At 55.9% G+C, this 22,556-nt stretch overlaps 2 protein-coding genes across 8 annotated transcripts in view; both read right to left on the reverse strand.

The window, feature by feature from the left end:
* Nucleotides 1-5,766: 5,766 nt before the first annotated feature.
* On the reverse strand, nt 5,767-12,283 carry RHO (rhodopsin). The gene is made up of 5 exons (XM_082639413.1): nt 11,908-12,283; nt 9,843-10,011; nt 8,433-8,598; nt 8,088-8,327; nt 5,767-7,234 (listed from the first exon to the last, which is right to left on the reverse strand). Exons 1-5 carry the CDS (start codon nt 12,266-12,268, stop codon nt 7,124-7,126), a joined length of 1,047 nt encoding a protein of 348 aa, XP_082495539.1. The 5' UTR covers nt 12,269-12,283; the 3' UTR covers nt 5,767-7,123.
* A 5,854-nt stretch (nt 12,284-18,137) lies between these two features.
* The window catches only part of IFT122 (intraflagellar transport 122), a 71,224-nt gene continuing 66,805 nt past the window's right edge, over nt 18,138-22,556 (reverse strand). For 2 of the 7 annotated variants that reach the window (XM_082639386.1, XM_082639389.1), the window contains 4 exons: nt 22,061-22,186; nt 20,391-20,470; nt 19,965-20,129; nt 19,022-19,470 (listed from right to left, as the gene is read on the reverse strand). In XM_082639386.1, the coding sequence (XP_082495512.1) occupies nt 19,381-19,470; nt 19,965-20,129; nt 20,391-20,470; nt 22,061-22,186 (461 nt within the window). In that variant the 3' untranslated portion in view covers nt 19,022-19,380. The other 5 variants (XM_082639385.1, XM_082639387.1, XR_014295592.1 and 2 more) reach the window with 4 other exon arrangements.

Here is a 22,556-nt window from a genome sequence, read left to right on the forward strand (position 1 = left end):
ACCTGCTCGTATGTGACCTTGGGTGTATCGCTTGACTTCTCTGGGTCTCAGCCCCCATGGCAAAATGATGGGGCGGGGGGGGGGGGGCGGGGTCTGAGATGCTTGATCCCTCCTGCGCCCTCTGCTCAGCAGAACCTGGAATGCTGATGGGGAACTGGGCACACCTGGGCTGTGGAGGTAGCTGCTGAGGCCCTCCAATCCCACTGCCCCAGTGTCCACTCCTGTTCCCAGGCCACTGCTGGCCTTGGTGCCTCAGGAAGTAGCAGTTGGGGGCCAACCAGTGGGTTTACCTGGAACAGACACCCCAGGTCAACCTGTGGCCTCCTTTTGTTTTGTTTTATAAGAAAGAATTTTTAAGGGATGAATGAGCAATTTTTAAATTAAATTACTTCCCAAAAGTCTCCATAAATAAGGACAATGTCCTCTCGGAAAATAAACAAAGAATATTAATTCACCAGAAAGGCTGATAAACACAGGAAAATATCTTCGACTTCTTTGACACTCAGGAAATTTTAAATTGAAACAATGATGAGATACTATTTTCTCATCACATTGATAAAAATTGAAGACAAAGCGTTGGCAAGGATGCAGGGAGCCAGGCCCTCATTGCCTCTGCCAGGGGCATAAATTGGGTGCAGCCTACTTGGAAAAGGGATTCCCTTGAGCCCAGCACTCCACTTCTCTCTCCTAGGAGTGCATTAGTCGGAAAAGAAATAATTGCTGCATTATTTGGAAAAGGAAAAAAAAAAAGAAGTTCCAAATGAATCACTCAGGCTCTGGCTGAATTACTCCCTTACTGTAGAATACTCTGCAGCCATTTAAAATGACAAGGTGGATTAAAACAAGGATGAGGTGGTATTTCACACCCATTAGAATGACAAATATTTAAATGCCCATCAATACTGTGTGTCTAGGATGTGAAGAAATGCACAGCCGTCGGGAATGTAAGTTGGTGGCCACGTAGAAAGAATTGAGTAACGTCTAATACAACTAAGATGGATTCGTGCCACATCCCATCTATGTCATTCTGGGTATAAATCTGAGAGGAACTCTTACACTGATACACTGCAATCTTAGCAAAAATTCAAAACAACCTAAATGCCCACCAAGGGGAGATTGGACAAATAAACTGTGATCTGTTCACATGGTGGAATAGTACACAGCAGTGAAAATGAAATAAAACAGAAAGTATCTGTGGAATATGTCCCCACTTCTGAGAAGACAGAACTCGTGTGTGTGTGTGTGTGTGTGTGTGTGTGTGTGTGTAAGTGAAGCCACAGAAGAAGGTCTGAAAGGGTTCATTCCAAGGTAATAACAGTGGTTACCTCTGAGGAGGGTATAGGATTTGAAGGGGGCAGGTTTAGAACAGACTTGCAGTTTTCTCTCTGTAGTCCTATTGTTGGGATTTTTCCAGGGGACTCTCCATCACCAGAGGTCTGGATTGAGGGAGGCAAAGTGTTCTAAAGTGAAAGTGGATATCACTGCCCTGCCTAGCACCCTTCATAGGCTCCCCACTCCCATGGGTGAAAGCTTGACCTCTTCAGTCTGTCTTATGGAGCCTCCTTCCTCCGGAAACCCACAGTCCAGGCTCTTGGAACTGGTTAGGTATTGAGAGCTGGATTTTCCCCTTTGTGTTTCCTCTGTGTGTGTATCTGTTAGATTGATATCACAATGGCCCCAGTTTTTCACCCATGTCCATATCCATGCCCATTTGCAGTATAAGTTTGCAGCTCCTCCCACATGCCTTGAATCTGAGCTCACCTTGTGACTTGCTTTGACCAACCCCGCATGGTGGAAATGATGTCCAGTCCCAGTCCCACGTGAACAAGCCTGCTGGATGCTGAGCATCCCATTGCCCAGTCTCCCCTGTCGCCCAGCCCATAGCTGGCCAAATAGCCAGCCCTCCAGCTGACCACAGATGCTTGAATGAGCCCAGCAGAGATCAGTCAAGCTTGGTCCAGATCACCTGGCTGACCTGCAGAGTCACGAGCAACAATACATGGTGGGTTGTTTGAAGCATGAGATTTGGGGGTTGTTTGTCACACAGCATAAGCTAGCTGATACACTCTCCCTAGAAGGCCCTCCTTTATCTCCACCTACCTTCTCTGGACCATTTCTCACTCATCCTTTTGGCCTCAGTGTAGACATCACTTCCTCGGAAAAGCCCTCCCTGACACCCTAGGATGTTCGGGGCCCCCCCCCCTTGGGTTGCCAGCAGCCCCTCAACTTGCTCTGTGGGAGCCTCTCGCACCCCGAGTTAAAACACTGTCTTACCTGTCTCCTTGAGCTCTGGGAGGGAGTGGGGGTGGGCAGGGCTGTGTCTGTCTTGTTCCTGGTAGTGTTCCCTGGTGACCAGCACAGCACCTGGCACGCAGTAGGTTCTCAGCACCCATTTCTGTGGAAGCCCCAGTGCCAGAGCCCAGCTTGGCTGAGTGGAGGGAGGCCTGAAAACCATCTGTGGGAACCATCTAGAGCAGGAGATGAGATGAGGCAAAGAGGCGCATGGAAGCTGGTGCCAATGGGGGCAGCAATTTTGATCACATTTCCAAGAACTGAGAAGTAGAGAAAGACTCAGTGATACAAACATTCCCATGAGCTTCATCTGAAACCCTGCTCCAGGGCTGTGCCAGGACAGAGTTTTGCATTTGGAGGGAAGAAGTTCTAAAATGTGCTGAGTGATTTAAAAATTCTTCTAGAGGATTGCCTTTTCACAGGGAAATGGTAATTGTGAGGATCAGGCTTCTGGAGAGAGGACAGGTTGCTTGGTGTACTCATGAGACGCTTTTACTGAGGCCTGTACGAAATGTAAGTTTTGCCAAGAACTTTTTTTGCCATCTTGTAACATTGAATGGGGTCCTCCTATGTGTGAACTTACAGTTCTGGAGGTTTCAGTTCTAAAGTCTTTGAAGCAGTGCCTGTTTTGTGTTTACTCTAACCCCTGTAGCATGAGGACATCTGTGACTTTAGGTCAATAAATGCATAGGGGGCAGGGTAGAAAGAGCTGCCATGTTCAACGTCCACATGTTTTATATTCACTGCTATATTTATACATGAAAAAGCTAAAGTTCAGAGAGGACCTGCACTAGGCCTTCCTAAGTCCAGACCCTGGGCTACAACCTGGAAGCTCTCTGCTTTAGTTAAGAAACCAACCCTGACTCCAAAATAACAGTGGCTTCAACATGAAACCAGGAGACTGTTCTCTCATGACACCCCTCAAGTCTGGGTTGTGCAGGGCTGGTGAGGCAGCATGGGAGACCCAGGCCCCTTCTTTCTTGCTGCTCTGCCATTATCTGCCCACAGGTTCTACCTCGTGATCCAAGAAGCTGTTGCAGTGCCGGTCATCATGACCACATTCTAGCCACCAGGAAGGAAAGAAGAGAGGACGTGGTGGACACCTCCATTCTCTGAAATGCACAACCCAGAGACTGCACATATCACTTCTGATTATATTCCTTTGGCTAGACCTTAATGTCACCTAAATGCCATCGCAGATGCCGGGGAAGCTGGGAGATGCAGTCTTGTGCTGGGTGGCGAGGTGCCTAGCTAGAACTTGGGCTGATAATACTAAAAGAAAGAAAGGGAATGAATACTGGGGCCAGGTAGCACTTGCTTCCCCCTTTCCTGAGACACCTCCATTATTTTAATCTCTCCACACATCTATCTCCCACCATAACAGGAGCCGCTCCTTTGAACTTGGTTCATGTCTCTGGGAAGGGAACTCACATTTATTGAATGCGTATTATGCACCTCATCTCTTGTATCAATAATCTCAGTCCCTTTAGACAGTTCTGGGATGATTGATTCTCCCCTTTAAAGCTGAAGGGCCTGAGCCCTAGTGAGGTTCAAGGATTTGGCCTGAGGTCACACAGCTGGGAAGGGCACCCACTGTCTCCCAGGGGCACTTTGGGGTATGTGGAACACATGTCTCTACTAGAGGGCAAGGGGCAGGCTGTCATCAGGCCCTGCTGCCTTGGGGTGGAGGTTCACGCACTCTCCTCCCAGAGGCAAAATCAGGGTGAGAGAGCTCTGTGGCCCTGACGCTGGCCAGGTCACAGCCCAGAGACTTGCTCCCTCCAATCCATCTCTGAGTCCCCAGCACGTCCTGGCCTAGGGTCAGCTTCCTGAGATTGGGTTGAGTGAAGGTACGATTGTACACAACAGGCACTCCATAAACCTGTTGGCTTCCTGGAGCCTGGACGTGAGCCGGGTAACACCCTCTCCCCCGCCTCAGTCAGCAGCTCTTTGCCTTTATTTATGGCAGGTTCCCCATCAGTGGCTGTCAAATCAATTATAAATTAAGGAAGTAAGGAGGCTTTTCTCTCTACCAGAAAAAGCCAGCGAATGTTCTGGTTTTAGAGTAAATTTTTTCTCTGGATGTGGGGCTGAATCCTCAGAATAAGTTGACTGGGGTGTGGGAGTGAGAGGACAGGGCTGCGTGCAAGGCAGACGAGCTGAAATGCCACTGTCTCTCCCGCTGCCGTGCCTGGCCCGACTCGGCATCTGAAATGGAGGGTAAGACCCGCGGGGGCCCCGTGGGAATCTTCTGTGCGGGTCCCCGCTGTGGGGGGAGGCTGGACTAGCTGGGCGTCACCGACATAGAGTCCATCCCCTGTGGCCCGCTGTTGGTTCTGGCCACGCTCTCTCCGGCCCTCCTCCTCTAGAAGCAAGCCCCTGAGGTTTTCTTTGGGCTCCTTCCTGTCCCCACCCTCAGACCATTTGGTTTCTGTGGGGTTAACTCTGCCTTTGGCTGCAGAGGCAAGCAGGTGACCCAGGTCTGGCCAGTCAGAGGATGAATCCCCATCCCAGCCTGATCATAGGCTTAGGGGCTATCAGGTGACCCAGGCCTGGTCAATGAGAGCCCTACCTGGGAACTGTGCTGGAACAGATGAGAAAGAGAAGACAACTTTCTGTAGGCCTTGCAGAGCCTCGAACTGCTGGTGGCCTTTATGCCACCTCTTGAGAACAGTCAGCCTTGCATGAAGCCAATAGAGGAAAGTGCAGCCAGAGGAGAGACATAGAAGCCAGATAACATCATCCAAGCACCTGCATCCAGCTGTGCCTGATGCCCTGAGATTTTCATTTATGGGAGCCAATAATTTTTCCCTTTTGCTTCAGTGCTATTGAGTGGGATTTCCTGTCACTTGCAGCCAAAGTAATCCTGACCGACATCACCTAGGGAGACAGTTAAGAGGGGCAACAACAGAGATCCCAGCCACTACCTGCTCCAGTCCCTCCATGACACTGGAGATCTTCCTTCTCAGGCTCCTTCCGCCCTTTCCTACCTTGGAGGATGAGGGTAATTTGGGAGCTACATCTCCATCCCATTCCCCTTGGAGATGAGGTCCCTGGTAGGGCCAGCTCTGAGCCAAGGCTCCAGTAATGCCAAAAGTCTCCCACTGTCTGCTGTGTCCAGGAAGCAGGCTGGTTGCATAAAGCCTGAAAGCTCATCAAATCCCATCAAGGTCAGCTTTAAGATTCCTTTTTGCAGATAAGGAGGCTCAGAGAGGTGACAAAACTTGCTTGCAGTTTCACGGGTCACCTGGATCTCTGTGACTCCAAAGTTGGGGCTTTTCTCATTCCTGGGCCTGCTCCCCCCACCTTGTACTCCCAGGGGGCTCTGACGGTTGCCCAAACCAGGCAACCCAGGGTCAAGGGTCAGGTGGACGCTGCCCTGTTCCAATCCATCCTGCAAATAAAGAGCTTGAGAGTGACAAAAACCACCACCATCAACACCAGGTATAGGAGCTGAGCTTTTAATACCCCAATTTGCCTTCATCTCCAGGCAGAGCTGGGGAGAGGTAGAGCTTCCAGCTTTGGTGATGCGGAGGAGCAGGGGCAGTTGCTGAAGCAGCTCAGTTTCGATGCCCCAGCGTCCCAGCCAGTTTCACAGCAACAACTCTCCACAGTGAAGAATGGACTGGAGCCGCCGAAGTCTCGCCCAGCAAGGGACCCGAAATCTGAGACCTGTGAACATCCCCAGGGAAGGTGGGCCCAGCCAGATTTCCCATTTTTTGTTTCTAAGCTCTTTGAGACAAGGGTGACATTGGGGACCCAGCTCCCCATTAAATGTGGGCAGGTAAGCATGGCTTCTAGAAGCTCCATACTGGCCCAGAGATGATGCAGCCTGAGTGCTGGGGAGGAGAACAAGTGGTTTCCGGAAGCTGAGAGAAAGGCCTGTCTCTCCATGGGCCACACTGAAAAGGGGTGGCCCTAGTCCCGGGGCTCCATGCTGGAGGTGAGATCCCCGGGCCTCGGTCCCACACTCTGGACCCCCGATGTTGTTTTTTCAGTCCTGATGACCACATTTTGCATTTTCTTGAACTGTCCCTCCCGTGGCCCAACACCCAGCCCTGGTCTGGCCTTGACGTCTGGCTCATTTTTATAAACCTGCTGAAGCTGGTTGCTCAGGGCCTTGCCCAATCTCAAAATGGTCACTATCAAGAGGAGATGATCATAGCAATGAATTAATTATATTCATTGATATTATTTATAATGTTAACTACAGTCTGTACAGCTCCTTACCATTTACAAAGTGCTCACACACCCATACGCACACGCACACGCACACACACAATCTCATTTGATCTTCACAGCAGCTGTGTGGGGGATTTGGAATTTCCACTTTATGGGGCAAGAAAGTGAGGCCCAAGGAGGAAAACAACTGCTCAAGGTCATCAGCCAGGGGTGAGCTGCTGCTGCTAACATGGTTTTGAGAGGATAGATAAGCTCTCCCTGGCCATTCATCACTCCATTCATGTCTCCATTCATTCCTTCCTTCAACCATCTAGCATTTATTAAGCACCTACTATGTGCCCCACTCTGTGCTACACGCTCATCCCTAAGCTGGGACACTTTTCCAGAGCAAGAGTTCTCGTGTGCCTGAGAGATGAATTTGGGGGGAAAGCGGGGTACAGATCCCACCGGCCCCTGGGAAATCAGGACTCCAGACTGGGCTGTCCCTGCCAAGTGAGGAGCCTCATTTTTCTCTCATTAATTCTCTTTTTGTTTGTTTGTTTAAACTCAGGGAGCCTGTGTGACCTGGTTCCGACAGGCACGGCTCCTGATGGAGCAGCTAGGGTGGAGGGCGGGGGCTGGGAGACTCCTACAGTTGGCCACAGAGTCCTTAGGCAGGCGCCACCTGGCTGGTCTCTGTCTTGGAGGCAGTGGTGGAGACCTCATCGTCACCCAGTGGGTTCCTGCCACAGCACAGGGTGGTGAGCATGCAGTTCCGGAACTGGAAGAAAGGGCGTGAGTCAGTGTCAGGGTCCCCCAAAATGTGGGTGGCAACCGGCATGGTCGGTGAGATTTGCCTCCACCCCCTTCCCGCTTCTGGCCTTCCCAGCCTCCACTCCCCTCTCAAATGGCTCCCTGGAGGAACTTACTAAGCCTTCGCAACCCCACCCGGAAATGCCAGGACCAAACCTCAGGGGGCTTTGTCACTGGTGAGGCTCCATGATGCCCTCTGTGTGCCAAGGGCTATCTGTAAATTATCTCATTTAACCCAAGAGTTTAGGATTTCACCCTTCCTATGGATGAAGAAACTGACGTCCAAAGAAGGGAAGTGACTTGCCCAAGGTCACACAGCTAGAAACTAGCAGAGCTGGGATTTGAACCCAATATGTCTGACTCCATGTTTTCCCCACTGGATCAAGGGATCTGCAGAGGAACCACTGGTCTGTGTTAAAGGACCGCGCTTTATCCTTTCATTCCTCGGAACAAGACTTTTTAGCGCCCTGTCCAGCTGTGTGGAAACTGTCACCTCTTCCCAGGCTTGGGACTTTGACCGTTTGACCTTTAAAGCAGGCCTCTGAAACCATCTGGACTGGTGCTTCTCATTCTTGAGCCAGCATCAGAGCCACCTGGAGGGCTTGTTAGAAATGCAGGTTCCTGGGCCCACCCTGAGCCTCTAATCAGAAGGTCTGGGGGTTGGCCCAGGAGTCTGAATTTCTCCCAGATGACTCTGACACCCCGGAAGACCAACTCTCTGACCATTTTGCAGGTGGAAAGACTGAGGGCCCAGTCAAGAATGTGGCTTGTCCTCCTGTGGCCTTGGGGGACCTGGACCCTCCCGCCCCACCAGCAGGCACCTGCTTGTTCATCATGATGTAGATGACGGGGTTGTAGATGGCGGAACTCTTGGCAAAGAACGACGGGATGGTCATGAAGATGGGGCCGAAGTTGGAGCCCTGGTGGGTGAAAATGTAGAACGCCACGCTGGCATAGGGCACCCAGCAGATCAGGAAAGCAACGACCATGATGACGACCATGCGAGTGACCTCCTTCTCGGCCTTCTGTGTGGTGGCCGACTCCTGCTGTTGGGCAGCTGCCTGCGGGGACACAGGGCCTGGTGTCAGACTGAGGCTCCTCTGGAATGGGGGCTGGGCTCAGCCCAGTCAATGTGCATGTCCCCAGCGCCCAGCATAGGACCATACCTCCTTGACTGTGAAGACCAGCTGCCCGTAGCAGAAGAAGATGATGACCATGGGGATGGAGAAGTGGACCACGAACATGTAGACGACGAAGGACTCATTGTTGACCTCTGGCGAGGGCGTGTAGTAGTCAACCCCGCAGGAGCACTGCATTCCCTCTGGGATGTACCTGAGGACCCGTGGGGGGATGGGGCGGGAGGGGTAAAGGGAGACCCACATGTGAGGGACTTGGGAACAGGCACAGCTGACCAGAGTCCCCTGCCACCGCCTACTGTAGGGCTGGTCTCACTCTGGGCCTCAATTTCCCTCTCTGTAAAATGGGGATAATAAACCTCTCCTTGGTTGTGCGACTGAGGATCACATTGACTGAGGTAAGCGATTCAAATGCACCTGTGGAAACAGTGTTGTTTCACTGTTCGTTTGGTGCCGTGTTATCCCGGTACCACAGTCTCTCCAAGTCTCTCATTCCAGAGGCACCCCCCCACCCCTTCTCCGCCCCGCCCAGCCCGGCCTGCCACTCCCTAGCAGCCGGAGGCCAGGCCTCGGGCCACGCAGGGCACAGGTCAGAGGGGAGAAGGGAAAAGCCCTCCCAAGCTCTGTATTTTGAGGCGCCCAGGTCTTTCTAGGCCAAAGAGGGGCACACGGGGTAACTAAGGGATACTTGCACTTTCTGGAAACAGGAGGCCCCCGGGGCGTCTGGTTAGGATGTTTGGGTGATTTCAGACTATGGTGACACTGGACCGACCTCGGAAAACCCAGTGTCTGTTAGCTGTGCCTACGAGGATGTAACCGGGCCAGACTGGAGAAGACAGGGAAGGGGGCCAGAGTTTTTTGTCCCTTGCTGAATTGCTCAAATTCAGCAAGGGGCAAAGAACACTGGCCCCAGGAAGACTGAGAGAGGAGGAAAGTGGAGAGAGATGGGACTTTCCCGGAAGCAGAGGGACACGAGGCCACCCACAGAGTCACTAGTCCAATGTCCGGAACCACTGTCCACCGCAACCCCAGCTCATCTCAGCCCATTTGGAGAGAACGGCCTAGAGTCTGGACAGGACTGCTTCCCAGAGGCCACAATGTCACACCTGCACAAGGGAGGCTCTGCCTCTCCAGGTGCTGAGGCCTAAGGTCAGAGGAGCTGCTCAACAGGGCACTGGACCAAAGAGGATTGGAATCTGGCCCTGGCTTAGTTGCGGATTAGGGGCACAGCCAAGGTGACGGGTTGGGGCGTCTTGGAGTCTCCTTGACATGGGGACCAGCCCCATAGCGGCGTCAGGGGCTGACCCTCTCTTCCCTGCCCTAAACCTCAACCCCATGACAGTTGCCAGCTCGGGACCTGGAACCAGACAGCTCCCCTGGCTGGAGGACCCTACGAAGAGCCCTGGAGACCCTTCCTTCCCTTCCACTCGGTGCTGTTACCTGGACCAGCCGACGAGGGGGGGCGCGGCACAGGCCAGAGCCATGATCCAGGTGAGGGCGAGGCCCATGATGGCATGGTTCTCCCCGAAGCGGAAGTTGCTCATGGGCTTACACACCACCACGTACCGCTCGATGGCCAGGACCACCAAGGACCACAGGGCAATTTCACCTGCAAGGTAGCCAGCTGTCAGTCAACACGCCACGTGGCTGGACCTGTCTAAGGAGGGGGAGCTCCCCTGAGGGATGGGGAGAGGGCGGCCAGGAAGGTACCTGGGGGCGGACCTGGAGCAAGGCCTTAGGGTGCGGAGGGTCTGGACATTGAAGAGGGGGTGCGGGGCAGAGGGGCCACTATGCCGCGCAGAGTAACTCCCAGGAGAGTTAGTTCAGCTCAAGAGCTCTGGGTTCTTGAGGGACACAGAAATTGGGTCATGGGGTCATGGCTGGACTGGGAGCCCTGTAGGGAGTTTTTATAGAAAAATGTGTCCTTCATGGGGCAACAGGCAGAGTTCCTGTCAAAAGATATTGCAGAGGGCTTCCCTGGTGGCGCAGTGGTTGAGAGTCCACCTGCCGATGCAGGGGACACGGGCTCGTGCCGCGGTCTGGGAAGATCCCACATGCCACGGAGCGGCTGGGCCCCTGCGCGTCCGGAGCCTGTCCTCCACAACGGGAGAGGCCACAACAGTGAGAGGCCCGCGTACCGCAAAAAAAAAAAAGATATTGCAGAGGCAGCAGAAGCCTGGAGTTGGGAGGCCTTCCCTCCCTCCTGGGCAGCAGCCTCTCCCCTCCAGGGAAATGTAATAACATGAGTTATGTGGGACCCTCTCCTAGGAGCCAAGGAGCTGCATAATGTTTTGCTCAGAGAAGGAGGAGGAAATAATGATGTGATTCAGACATCTGCCCTGCACATCACCCCAGAAACTCAGGAGGGAGGGTGGCCATAGGATTTATCAACCAAACTAGGACATTACTGAGAGTGAAAGGGAACACTAGTGAGTATTCCAGGACCATAGTTGTAGCAGAGACGTGCCCGCCTGTGTTGCACCCTTCTGGCCTGAGACTGTGTGACTGCGGTCGTTGAAGGTGACAAACACCCAGTGACGGCCAGTCCCAGGAATGGGGCAGAGGCAGCAGCCTGGACACAGGTGGGAGAGGGAAGACAGGAGGCAGAGTGTCCTTGTGGCTGGTGCTAGGCTCTCCCTGTCACCCTGGCTCTGTAATAATGACCTCCCGTGTCTCCTGCTTGCCTGAGAGGCCGTGTGTACCCAGGGAATGTTCCTGGATCTGAGCCAGGAGACCTAGGCCCTGGTCACTGCCCGGCCATATCCCTAAGTCATTCTTCCCCTCTGCACACTGCAGTTTTCTCATCTGCTAAATGGGATCTATTCTCTGCAGAGAATCAGTTTTTCAGTTAAAGAAAGTATTTTAAACTATGGTTCAAAGCTATACAGATCACCTCACAGGTCTAACGTCTCCCTGTGAATGGACTCATCAACGCAGAAAGCATTCAAGCACGGCAGAGAGGCTGGAGGCGGGCTGGGAGGGAGTCAGCTAGATGCTGGAGAAGGACCGAGCCCATCGCCCAGTACAGGCAGTCCAGTGACTGGAGGACTGAGAGCCCTCCTCCCGCCCCAGGCTGGGAGCCCTGAACACAGGGATCTGTCTTGTCCAACTCTATCCCCAGTGCCCAATGTGGGTCTGACCCAGCACAGCTGCTGCGAGGGAAGCAGAATATGTCCTGAAAGGCCTCAGAGACATGGGCTTGAAACTCTGCCCCGCCAGAAATTTGATGTGACCCCAGCAAGGCCCTTGAATTCTCTCATCTGCTTCCTTGCTGGAAAGCAAGACAATGATCCCACTCCAAGTGAGATCAACAGTGTTCAGTGCCCACCCTCGACAAACGGCAGCCTAGCTCATCATCACGAAAGTGTTTGTTGATTAAGTGAGGGCTTTGGGTAATGGCCTCTCAGCCACCATCCCCAAGGCATAGGCTGTCCCCAGACACCGCCCCCTCACACCGCAAGCTCCTGGCTCCTGTAGCCCCCGTCACCCGCACCCCAGCTCATACCGCCCAGGGTGGCAAAGAAGCCCTCCAGATTGCATCCCGTGGGCCCGAAGATGAAGTACGCGTGCATAGAGGTGTAGAGGGTGGTGGTGAAGCCACCAAGGACCATGAAGAGGTTGGCCACGGCCAGGTTGAGCAGGATGTAGTTCAGAGGCGTGCGCAGCTTCTTGTGCTGGACCGTGACGTAGAGCGTGAGGAAGTTGATGGGGAAGCCGAGCATGATCAGCAGGAACATGTAGGCGGCCAGCACGGAGAACTGCCACGGCTCAGCCAGGTAGTACTGCGGGTACTCGAAGGGGCTGCGCACCACGCCTGTGTGGTTAGAGAAAGGCACGTAGAAGTTCAGGCCCTCCGTCCCGTTCATGGCTGCGGCCCTTGTGGCTGCCCTGTGGCAGCTCCAACCAGAGGATGTTTCTGAGGCCTGAGCTCAGTCACACAGGGCTCCGGCTGGATGACTCCAGGCTCTGAAACCTGCCCCCCCCCCCCAGGCCCTTATAAAGTGACCTCCCCTCCCTAAGCTCCTGGCTGAATCAGCACCTGCGAGATTGGGGGCGTTATTAATCATATTAATCTTCACTGCTGCAACTGGGGGCCTAATTGGCTTCCAAGAGGGGCCAAGGTGACTCCAGGTAGAAGGCTGCCGTCGGGGAAGGGAGGTGCTGGGGACCCTGGGAAAGGGCAGGAGGCCCGCCCCCAACTCTCCTGTCCCCGAGGAATCTCTGTCATCTCAGTTGATGGCCTTGGCCTGGCATTGGGACCTCTGACTCCGTACCCACTTCCCTCTGGCTTAGTGCAAGCAAACTTCGTCTTCCTCCCAAATGGACCATGAGCTCCCAGAGGGCAGAGGTGCCGGTTATTCTCTCATCCCCTCACTCAGCCCCTCACCCATTCCTTCCCCGCCTAAGTCACCTCCTGGCTCATCCAGTCACCGCATACTGAGGAGCCCATCTGCCAGGTTGTGAGCTTCGCAAGGGCAGGGCACTCCCCATGGCAGACACAAGCCTGGCATCACCCAGGAGCTCAAAAAGCGTTTGTTACACTGAATTGGAATTCACTTGCTCACTCGTTCAACAATCACTTATGTGCAGGCCACTGGGGAGCCGAAGCTCGAGGAAAGAGGAGCTTACAGGCTGAGGAGGACTCCCGTGTGGGAAGAACAGCTCCTCACCCAGGGAGGAAGGCTGCCTACCTGTGGAGATGTCCAGGGAAACAATGTTTTGAGGGAGGGGAGACACTGTGCCAGGTTGCCAAGTGGGGAAGACAGTGTAGACTGAAGACAAAGGCTGGGCAGAGGCCTGAGGCCCACGTGGGATGTGGCCGCACGTGGGCTGGGGCCAGCTCTGGTGGGGCTTAGTGCTGGGGGCTTTATCTAGGGGCAGGGGATAGTGCCTCGGGCAGATCTCGGGGACAGAAAGGTGGCTCAAAAGCCCTCAAAGATGGATTGAAGGGAGCGAAGATGGAGGAGGGGACCAAGATGGGGGGTGACCGAAGCAGGGAGGGGACAATGGCCCTAGGGGCTCCTGAAGGAAGGCCCTTGACTGCAGGAGGTGAGCTGTGCCAAACTCATGTCAGGCACCAGATCCCTGCAATGAGTGAGGCAGGCGTGGTCCTGGGCGCACCCCTGCGTGAAGGGGAGGGGGACCCCGGAAACAGGACTGGCTGGACCCTGCAGCACACAGGATGCGACCTGGGATGTCTGGTCAGGCTGGGTTGGGACCGTGGGCCTTGGATGCCGGGTGATAGGCAATGCCGTGAGGGCGGGTCCCAGGACAGCGGGATGAGCTCTGGGGGAAAATGAGGGCCCCCACGTATAGCAGGATGGTGAGGACATCCCCCAGGAGTGAACTGGGAGCCTGGCCTTCGGGTGCTCAATGACCACGGTCCAGCCACAAATTTTTATCCAGCACCTACTGTGATCCACACAAGGTGCTCAGTTCTGGGGGACAGAGTGGACAAGAAGGACCAAGCCCCTGCCTGCAGGAAGTATCTTTCTGTGGGAGCGAGGAGGGCCCCACAAACAAATAATGAAACCAGTAACAACAGGGTAAGTTCAGATGGCAACTCACTCCCAGCGCACGGTTGTCTAGAGCAGCCCAGGAAAGCCTCTCTGAGAACTCAAGGGTGGAAGGAGTTCTGGGGGCGGGTAGAGACGCTCAGGGAGAGAGAACAGAAAGTGCAAAGGCCCTGAGGCTGGGAATACAGGCCGGCCAGGGAAGTGTACCAGTCTTCGAGACTTCCATCACTTAAGTTCCCTCATGCCAGTTTATCTTCCCACCTGGGTTTCCTACACCTGTCTGCTCAGAAATGTGCCCCCTTCCCTCCAGCCCACTTGGGGCTCCAGACCCCTGCGGCCCCGGGCAGGGTCAGGACTTGCACAGGGAAGCCTGATGAAATGTGTGCTGGTGAATGAGCCAGGGGCAGGCGAGGCGGGTGGGGGGGGCGTGGCCTCTCAAAGTGCAAGGCGCTTGGCCCAGTGATTAGGCCTGTCGTTAATGAGGTCAAGGTGAAGAGTTTCTGATGCGGCCCTTGGTAGCCAGACGGAAGGAGAGACAGTGGACACCCTGGGTCAACACCAGCCCACACAGCCCTGCCCAGGCCGGGCTGAGCCCTCGACCCTCGACCTCAGGACTTTGCTTGTTACCTCCTAATGCTTATGACAACCTGGAAGCTTTTAATTCCTATTCTGTTCATGTGTCTTTTGTTCATCTCCTAGGCTGTAACATTTGAGTCCCTCGGGGTAGGCTGGGGTCTGTCCTGCTCACCACAGGGCCCCAGAGCCTAGCTCCACACACAGCAGGAGCATGTAAATCATTTCCCCTGAACCTGAATGAGCTGGGATTTCTGTTTGGTTCACTGAAGTATTCCCTGGGGTCCGGCACATAATAGGTGCTCAAGAAATGTTTGTGGACTGAGGGGATGGATCTAGGTTACATCAGGAAGTGCTTCCCTTCTCTAAAACTCAGGTTCACCCTCTGTAGGAAAGTCTAATAATCCCACGCTCACAGGGTGAGGAGATGGGGGGTTAAAGGCCATCCCTGAAGTGATGGAGCTCTGTTCTGTAACGCATGATAAAGAATTAAAAAAAAAAAAAAAAAGCTCTTGTTCAGAGGAACAGGCTCATGGAGCGAGCAGGAAGGTCACTAGAAGACACCTACTCTGCCTCCCTCCTTGCCGCATTTTGCAGGTGGGGAGACCAAGGCCCCTGGTTGGCAGGGAGTCACCCAGGTCATGTGACAAACCTGCCTGGCCACATCTCCCTCCTGCCCCAAAGATGGCTCTCAGGAAGAGCTTCCGTTCATAATTCACATCACAGTGCCAATGACAAAAGAGGGCTGCGCTGGGGTGCTGGTAAAGGCTTGACTGAGTCGGTCAAGCCTGGGCAGCAGTGGTGGAGGCGGCACTGGGCTCAAGCCTGTGGCTCTCGGTTGCCAAGAGAGCCCCGGAAGGCCTGCTTCCCCTCTCAGTTCGCTGGGACTAGAAAACTCTGGGGATCCACGCCCACCTGCATGGTAAACCTGACCTGCTTTCCCCACCAGGGAAAGCGCTCACAGACCTTCAGGCCTGACGATATAGGTCGCACGGTCCTCCCTCGCTGGACTGAGGCTCTGCGGCCACAAGGCCAGGTGTAGCCCAGCCCTCCCCCGTTCCCCGTGCCTCAGTTTCCTGTAGGTGATCAGTGAGCGTTGCTGAAAGCGTTAACCTCTTCTGAACCTCGTTCATTCCACAGCCATGGAGAGCCCCCGCCAGCTCTACGCGTCCGGGCGCCCACCCATCACACGTTCATTTCTTATTCAGTAGTCATCAGTGTCAGCGACGGTCTTATGTGTCTCCTGACCAATGGCCCATCTCTCTCTAGAAGGCAGGGCCGGCTCGGCCTGTTCTTGGCTACATCTGAGCTCACAGCCCAGAGTAGGTGCTCAATAAAGATTTGCCCAGTGAAGGAACATCTGCTCCCAGCCCCGTGAGGAGGCCTCAGTCCCCTCTGACCACTGGGGGAAATGAGGTTCCTCGGCAGAGCCTGAATGGAGGCCAGGCGGCTAGCCCTCCAGCCTGAGCTCTTTTGTCCCCTGTGTCAGGAGGTTTAGAGAGCGGCTCAGAGCACACGAGGGCCAAGCCCGGGTGTGGGCGAACTTCTGAGCCGCTGCCCCTTGGCCAGGCTGAAAACAAGCTGGGAGGAGTGGCGCTGGGGCCGCCAGGGATGGCCACCTCTGCTTCCCCGGGCCAGCCCCTCTGGCACGCCAGGGGTAGGGCTCCTACTTGGCTGTGGAGGATTAGGGTTTAGGGGGCAGTGCGCAAATAGCTCGTAAGCCTCTGCGTGGAGGTGCTGCTTGGTCAGCAGCACCCCCCTCCTCCTCCCCGCCTCCTCTCACTGGCTTAGCCCCACAGGCTGCGTCACCACAGCTGAGTGAGGCCTTAGACTGAGCTGAGAATGTCAAGGGGGGAGAGGGAAGGAGAGGCCAACTCTCCTCTCCTTCCGGCCTCCTCTCCTCCCGCCCCACTTCCTTCCTCCTTCTTCCTTCCCTCCCACTGCAACATTTGGCCTGAGCTGGGTGCTGGGGACACTGAGATGAATCCTAGACAGTCCCTGTCCTCAAGGAGCTCCCAGGCTTAGGAGGCAGCAGACAAAGGGAAAACTAATAACCGTGAGAGGTGGGAATATGCTCCAGCCCCAGTGCTGTGCCCAGAGGAGCGAGATTTGGACCAGGAGGGAGGGAAGCTCCCCAGCCTAGGCAGGGGGACAGCTGGGTCCAGGTCCAGGGAGCGAAGGGCCGGCTGGTGTAGAGGTGCCGGGGCCACGGGATGGGATGGCAGGGGAGGCAGGAGGGCCTACGAGTCCGGGGGGCCAGCTGGCGGCCAGCAGGGGCCACTAAAGTTACAAGCAGGGGAGGGGCATGGCCGGGTTCCATTCCAGGAGATGTTCTGGAGTCTGGCTGGAGGAGTATCAGGGTGTACTTGGGCATGTGCTGGGCCCAGGGTGACAGCCCTGACCAGTGGTGGCCTCTCTGCTGGGGCTCCTACCTGCCCTGAGGTCAGGGCTGGCACAAGTGGAAGGTCATCTGGTATCTGCCACCGGCAGCAACCTTGGAGAAGGGGCACCTGCCCACCTGTTCGAGAGCCACGAGGGGCTCCCGGCTTCGGCAGCCTTGCTGGGGGTAGGTGCAGACACCAGTGGGCTGAGGCCGGGCTAGAGCCAGGGCCACCTAAGGTCTGGCCTGGGGCTCTTTCTGGGCCACCCAATCCCCGCTTCCTTACCTCCTCCTTCCAGGAACTGGGAACAGTGCTGAGGACCTGGAGCCAAGAGGTCAGGATCGAGTCGCAGCCTGAACCACTTCCAAGCTGCACAGCCTCTGGCAGCCACTCCTCTCCCCGGGCCTCAGTCTCCTCTTAGTGAGACAGGCATCTCGAGACCCTGGTGGTGCCTTCCTCACTGTGGCATGGGAGGGGCTGTCAGGGTCATCTGACACAGACTGAGGCTGGAACCTCAGTGTCAGAGCTGGAGGGGCCTCTTGTACAGATGGGAAAACAGCCTTGGAGAGACAAGGCCAAGGCCTTGTCCAGGTCGGAACAGGAGAGCAGCAGGACACAGTGCTCACGCACAAGGGCTGTGCCTGCCTGTGTCTCTGTCTCGATTCAATAAATATTTGACGAATGAAAGAAAAGAGAATGTTACTGAGCCTCAGTCTCAGCATCTGTACAATGGACATTCTTGAAGACGGTTACAGAAGATGATACATGGAAAGTGGTTGGCACCATGTCTGGCGCTCAGTCAGGGCCAGACTTAACGGGAGCTCAGACCCAGGCCTCTGGATCCCAGCTCCCCTGTGGCAGCAGAACCTGGCACAGCACACCCTCACCTCTGCGTCGTTCGACTGAGAGGATGCACGCCGGAGTCTCAGGCTGGGCCCCTCCCCCGCCTCTAGCCTCCATCTGATCTGTCACTGTGATTGATGCCTGTTAGGTGGCGGGGGGGGCTGTTTTTTCCCTCTCCTTTCTCCCAGCCATATGCAAGTGCTTTCAGTTCAAGTAATGCGCTAATGGAAATCCTAACACATTAATAAATGTTTAGCGAGAGAGAGAGGATGCATGATCGTAAGTAATTAGACACTCAACGAAGGAGTTCTGTTGGCACAACTGTCTGGCTCCCTTTCTGTATTTTCCTCCACCATCCCCTAAGAGAGATGCAGAGGGAGGCAGGGAGGAGAGGGTGGGCAGGGGTCCAGCTCTGGACTCACCACTGGGTGGCCTCTGCAGCTGCTCCTTTCTCCAGGCCTCAGGGTCTTCATCCCTCCAATGGGGACATTTGTCCCGCTCTGCGCACTTCACAGATGCCCTGTAAAGTATCAATATCTAATCACCAGGGTGGTTTTCCACACATTCCCTGGCAGCCCAGTTCCCTTCTTCCTGCCATCAGGACTTTGTATAAAGCACCGGACTGCTCGCTGCCTCCTGGGCAGGTAGAGCGGAGGGCGAAGGGAGAGGCCTCAGGACAGGACAGGGGCTTCCCAGCCAGGGCACCAGCACCTCCGCTCGCCCCCATGGCGGCAGAACGAAATCACCCCCCTCCGTCACTGAGCCAGCCTATGAGAACTGAGCCAGCCTATGAAGCACGGCTGGCACAGAAAAGGTCCCCAATAAATGTCAGCTCGCCTCTGCAGCTTCCCATCGGCCCTCGAGCTGCCGAATCGGACACTTGCTGGTGCTCAGGAGAAGGGACCTTGCTGGAACCTCAAACGAAACCCACGCGCTCCAGGAGCTGAAGGAAGGGGAAAGCCTCAGGTCAGCTTGGGGGGCTAGGGGATGGTGGGGAGGAGGGGGGCCTGGCCCCAGCTGGGAAGTAGAGGGTCGACTCCTCAGCAGCCCTCTTTGCCACCTTCTTTAGAGCCAGGTATCTTATTTTCTCGTTGAGATGGAGCCCCATTAAAACCAAAATAAATAAATAAATATTTTTAAAAACCCGTTCCCCTACCATTCCCATATTGCCATTTCGATTAGATTAAAATTTAAGAGCACACAAATGTAATTTCCTCTCAGATCAAATTAGAAACAGGTGCACTTTTGCATAAGGAAATTAAGTTGCAGACAATACGAAGATTTGTGAAAATGCAGGCACGGATGATGAAAATAAGAAGCCCTTTTATTTGTAATTATTGAGGCAATCTGTTCGCAAAGTGTACATGTTAATGGTCTGACAGATCTGTGGACTCCAGCAGGCTGCCGTGAACAACTCAGAGCCGTTCTGAAAGTAACAGATTTTTTTTTCTTAGAAAATATATGTACATTCTCTTCTCCCTCTCCTGGCAGTATTTACAAGGCATGAAATGCCATAAATAGGAATTCCGTGGTTACACAAGGCCCCTCCCTAGAGTTCAAACTTGATCTGGGCAGAAGACACATTCTGACAGTTTAACTCTTCCTTCGATAGCCCAGCTGCCTGCAAGGCGGCCAGGAGGGGGCAGGTGGTCCCGAGGCTGCCGATCAGGGGCTGGGGTCATCGATGCGCCTCCGGCAGTAGGGGCAGCAGGTGTGCTGAAGCACCAGCAGCTCGTAGTCCTCTGAGTGGAACATCTGAGGAGAGACGGCCGGGACCCCAGGCTGCAGCTCTGGGCGCTCAGCAGCCCCAAGCTTGGTGGGGACCACTGACATTCCAAGGGCAGGTGGCTTGGCAGTGAGTCGGGACTAGAAACACCACATCCAGGCCACCTTTGTCTGAGGACTGGGAGGGAGGGGGAGAAAGTCTGAGGCCCCTTTTTTTCTAAATGAAGTTCAAAGGTGCATCACATTTGCCCAGCCCTCCTGGTTTAAGGGCAGGTACAGAGAGCACAGGGTCAGGGGCAAGTCCACTCCAGACAGCCCATGGAATGCACGTGACAGTGGGGAGGGCCTAAGGATGGCCGAGTCTTTCTCCCAACTCGGAGCCCTGGCCTTGGCCTTGGCCGCTGAGGGACACCTGTGCTCCTCCCAGCTGCCTGGCCTCCCTAAGGGGACATCTGGGAAACGGAAAAGCAGTGGAGACAAGAAACTGGGAACCACACGTGAGCTGCAGGCAGCAGGCAAGGTACCTGGAAGCAGGAGGGGCACATGGTGATGGACGCGTCGGGCAGGAGGGAGCGGAAGTACTGCCACCGCAGGGGCGGGGGCCAGCGCTTGATGAGCACATCCCGCCGGCTCATGGAGCGCAACACCGAGCGGTTCACCACCACGGGCACAAACTCCAAGCCACCTTGCTGTAGGGCAGGCAGGGAGAGGGGCACCAGGGCCCTCACTCAGCCACGGGGACATGTTTACGTGGGTTATGATCCCAGAGGACCCCAGACACTTCCCCCACCGGGTCCCTCAGTAGAACCTGGCCAGGCCACCTCTGTGAAGGCACCTCCTCTCCCCCGAGTGGCCTCGACAGGGAGTGTGCGCAGGAAAGGGACCCAAGACCGCCTTCCCAGCAGGCCTCATGGGCCTCAGCAGCCCGTCACTCAGAGGGGTGCCCTCACCTCGAAGCTCAGCTTGGCTGTGAAGGGGTCATCGTCTCCCATGGAGTCCAGGGTCTCGTCCAGCTTCAGAGTCTGGGAAGCTGCAGGAGCTGGTCAAGGACGGGACCTGAGGCCGAGGGACAGGCCCCACCCTCCTGATGCGTTGAGACCCACGGGAGCTCCCTCCAGGCCTTGCGTGGCGCTCTCCCTACCAGCCGTGGGGAAGCGTGGCAAGGTCTGTGGAGTGGCTTTCCAGATGGAGGGACGGAGGGAATGCGGGCCGGGGTGACGCCGCGGTCACACGAGGCCGGGGCCACACCCAGAGCACAGGTGGGGAAGGAGGAGACAAGGGGCTCTGACGGGCCTCTGCTGCCCCCTCAGACCAGGCACGGCTCACGGAGACCGTGTGAGCGGAGGCCTGTGGGTCTGCTGGTGTGGGAGCGGCAACGATGGGCCTGGCTGGAAACCACGGCCGGCAAACCCACCAGCTCCTGGAGAAACACTCAGCAGCTGCCGGGTGGTCTGCAGGCACCTGAGGTGGCCTCGCAGATCCTGTTTCAGGGAGAAGGCGGGGAGAGCGCCTGCGGATCCCAGGGAGCCGCCCGTCTGCCAGGCTGGCTGGGGCTCCGATGAGGAAGGGCCCCCCGGGGAAAGGGAGGCTGCTGGTGCTGAGTCTGGTGTGGGACGTGGCCCCGCACAGCAGCTCCGACCCAGCCTAAGCATCTGACGTGAGTGTGCAGAGGGCGGGCGTGCACGCAGACACGGTTCCCGCCTCCGTCCTTCAGTAAACAACTGCCTGGGTGTTCCTCAATCCTGCTTCCCCAAACGTGGTCCACAGACCAGCAGCATCGGCCTCGTCTGAAAGCTTATAGAAACACCGGCTCCTAGCCTGCCGAGACCTGCCCACCCAGCTGCTGCGTGCTCACAAGGCCCACCGTGTGCACGCCACGGCTCAGCTGGGACCATGACTGCGGTCCTGGCCACAGGGACACCTGACGTGTGGCCTGTGGCCCAAGTTGTTCCAGGGAGGGCGTGCCCCGGGGTTTATGCTGACACGCTGGGAGAAGCGCCGGGTGTCGCAGGGCTGATGGGATGCAGGCTGGGTACTGCTGGTGGGGACAGGGCAGGTGCGGCCTAAGAATGAAGCTACCAGAGGACAGCAGGCCCCAGAGGACAGGAGGCAGGCTCCCGTCAGTGCTGAGTGAGCATCTGGGTGAGGCTGAGCACCCGTCCATGCTAGGTTTCTCTACACCCTTTTGTTGCTTGGCCTGTCCAAGTTGTGTTTCTGTCCCTTGTCCGTAAAAGTGACCTGACCAGAAGAGCTGGGCCACCGATACAGGCGTCACATGCCGCGTTGGCTGCTCATCAGCCCCACACAGCCAGAAGCAGGGCAGCGCCTTTCAGGAGCCAGGGGTGGGTGGGAGGCCCTCCTGGGGGGAAGGCCAAGGTGGCATCTCCACTTCCACGTGCCACTTCTGGCCTGTGGGCACGTGCTGTCCCCTCCTGCACTGCTGCATCCTGGCCAGCGCTCTGCCCATTTCTGGCCCTGTGCCTGCTCCCACATGGTTCTCGCCATCACACAGGGTGGCCTGCCCTGCCCTGGCCTTACCCCCCAAGGCCCCTGCCTCCTGGCGTGCTCCCAGGCCGACGCCCAGCCGACACACACAGGGTCTGGCCGGCACCCAGGATACTGTTGGTCGCGATCTCTTGCCATTTATTCTCACGCTTGTGTCTTGGTGCCTCCAGGTCAATTAGGGAGACGGCTTCTTCATCAGTGATCCCCTCCTCCAGGTAGAATTCAACCAGGTGCAGCACCTCTGCAGGCACAGGCACAGGGAAGGGGAGGGGCTGGGGCTGGAATGCTCTCACCAGGCAGCGCGAGGGGGTGGAAAGGTCCCAGAGCTCCTTCCCCACCCAGCACAGGCCTCTCTGAAAGCTGGCAGGTGCAGCATTGCCGCCTGCCACACATCTGGGGGAAGCAGGCATGTGTGCGTGTACGTGTGTGTGCATGCAGGCATGCATGTGTACGCAACGGTGAGCACAGGGGACCTTTACCCCTGCTCTGTCCCCCTAGGAGCCGGAAGGACTCCTCTCTGAGGGAAGAAGAGAAGCGTCTCTCTGCCCAGCTACTGGGAAGGGGCTTCTGACCCTCATCAACATGGAAGGAGCTGGGACTTGAGAACCATG

Source organism: Mesoplodon mirus (assembly GCF_964341445.2).
Source record: "Mesoplodon mirus genome assembly, chromosome: 12".
NCBI classification, from domain to species: Eukaryota; Metazoa; Chordata; class Mammalia; order Artiodactyla; family Ziphiidae; genus Mesoplodon; species Mesoplodon mirus.

Excerpts from the sequence above, each read along its gene's own strand:
- RHO (XM_082639413.1), bottom strand. The coding sequence starts at position 12,268 with ATGAACGGGACGGAGGGCCTGAACTTCTACGTGCCTTTCTCTAACCAC. Across the intron at positions 10,012-11,907 it reads CTTCTTTGCCACCCTGGGCG|GTGAAATTGCCCTGTGGTCC; the intron begins GTATGAGCTGGG and ends GCTACCTTGCAG. Across the intron at positions 8,599-9,842 it reads CCCCTCGTCGGCTGGTCCAG|GTACATCCCAGAGGGAATGC; the intron begins GTAACAGCACCG and ends ACGGGTCCTCAG.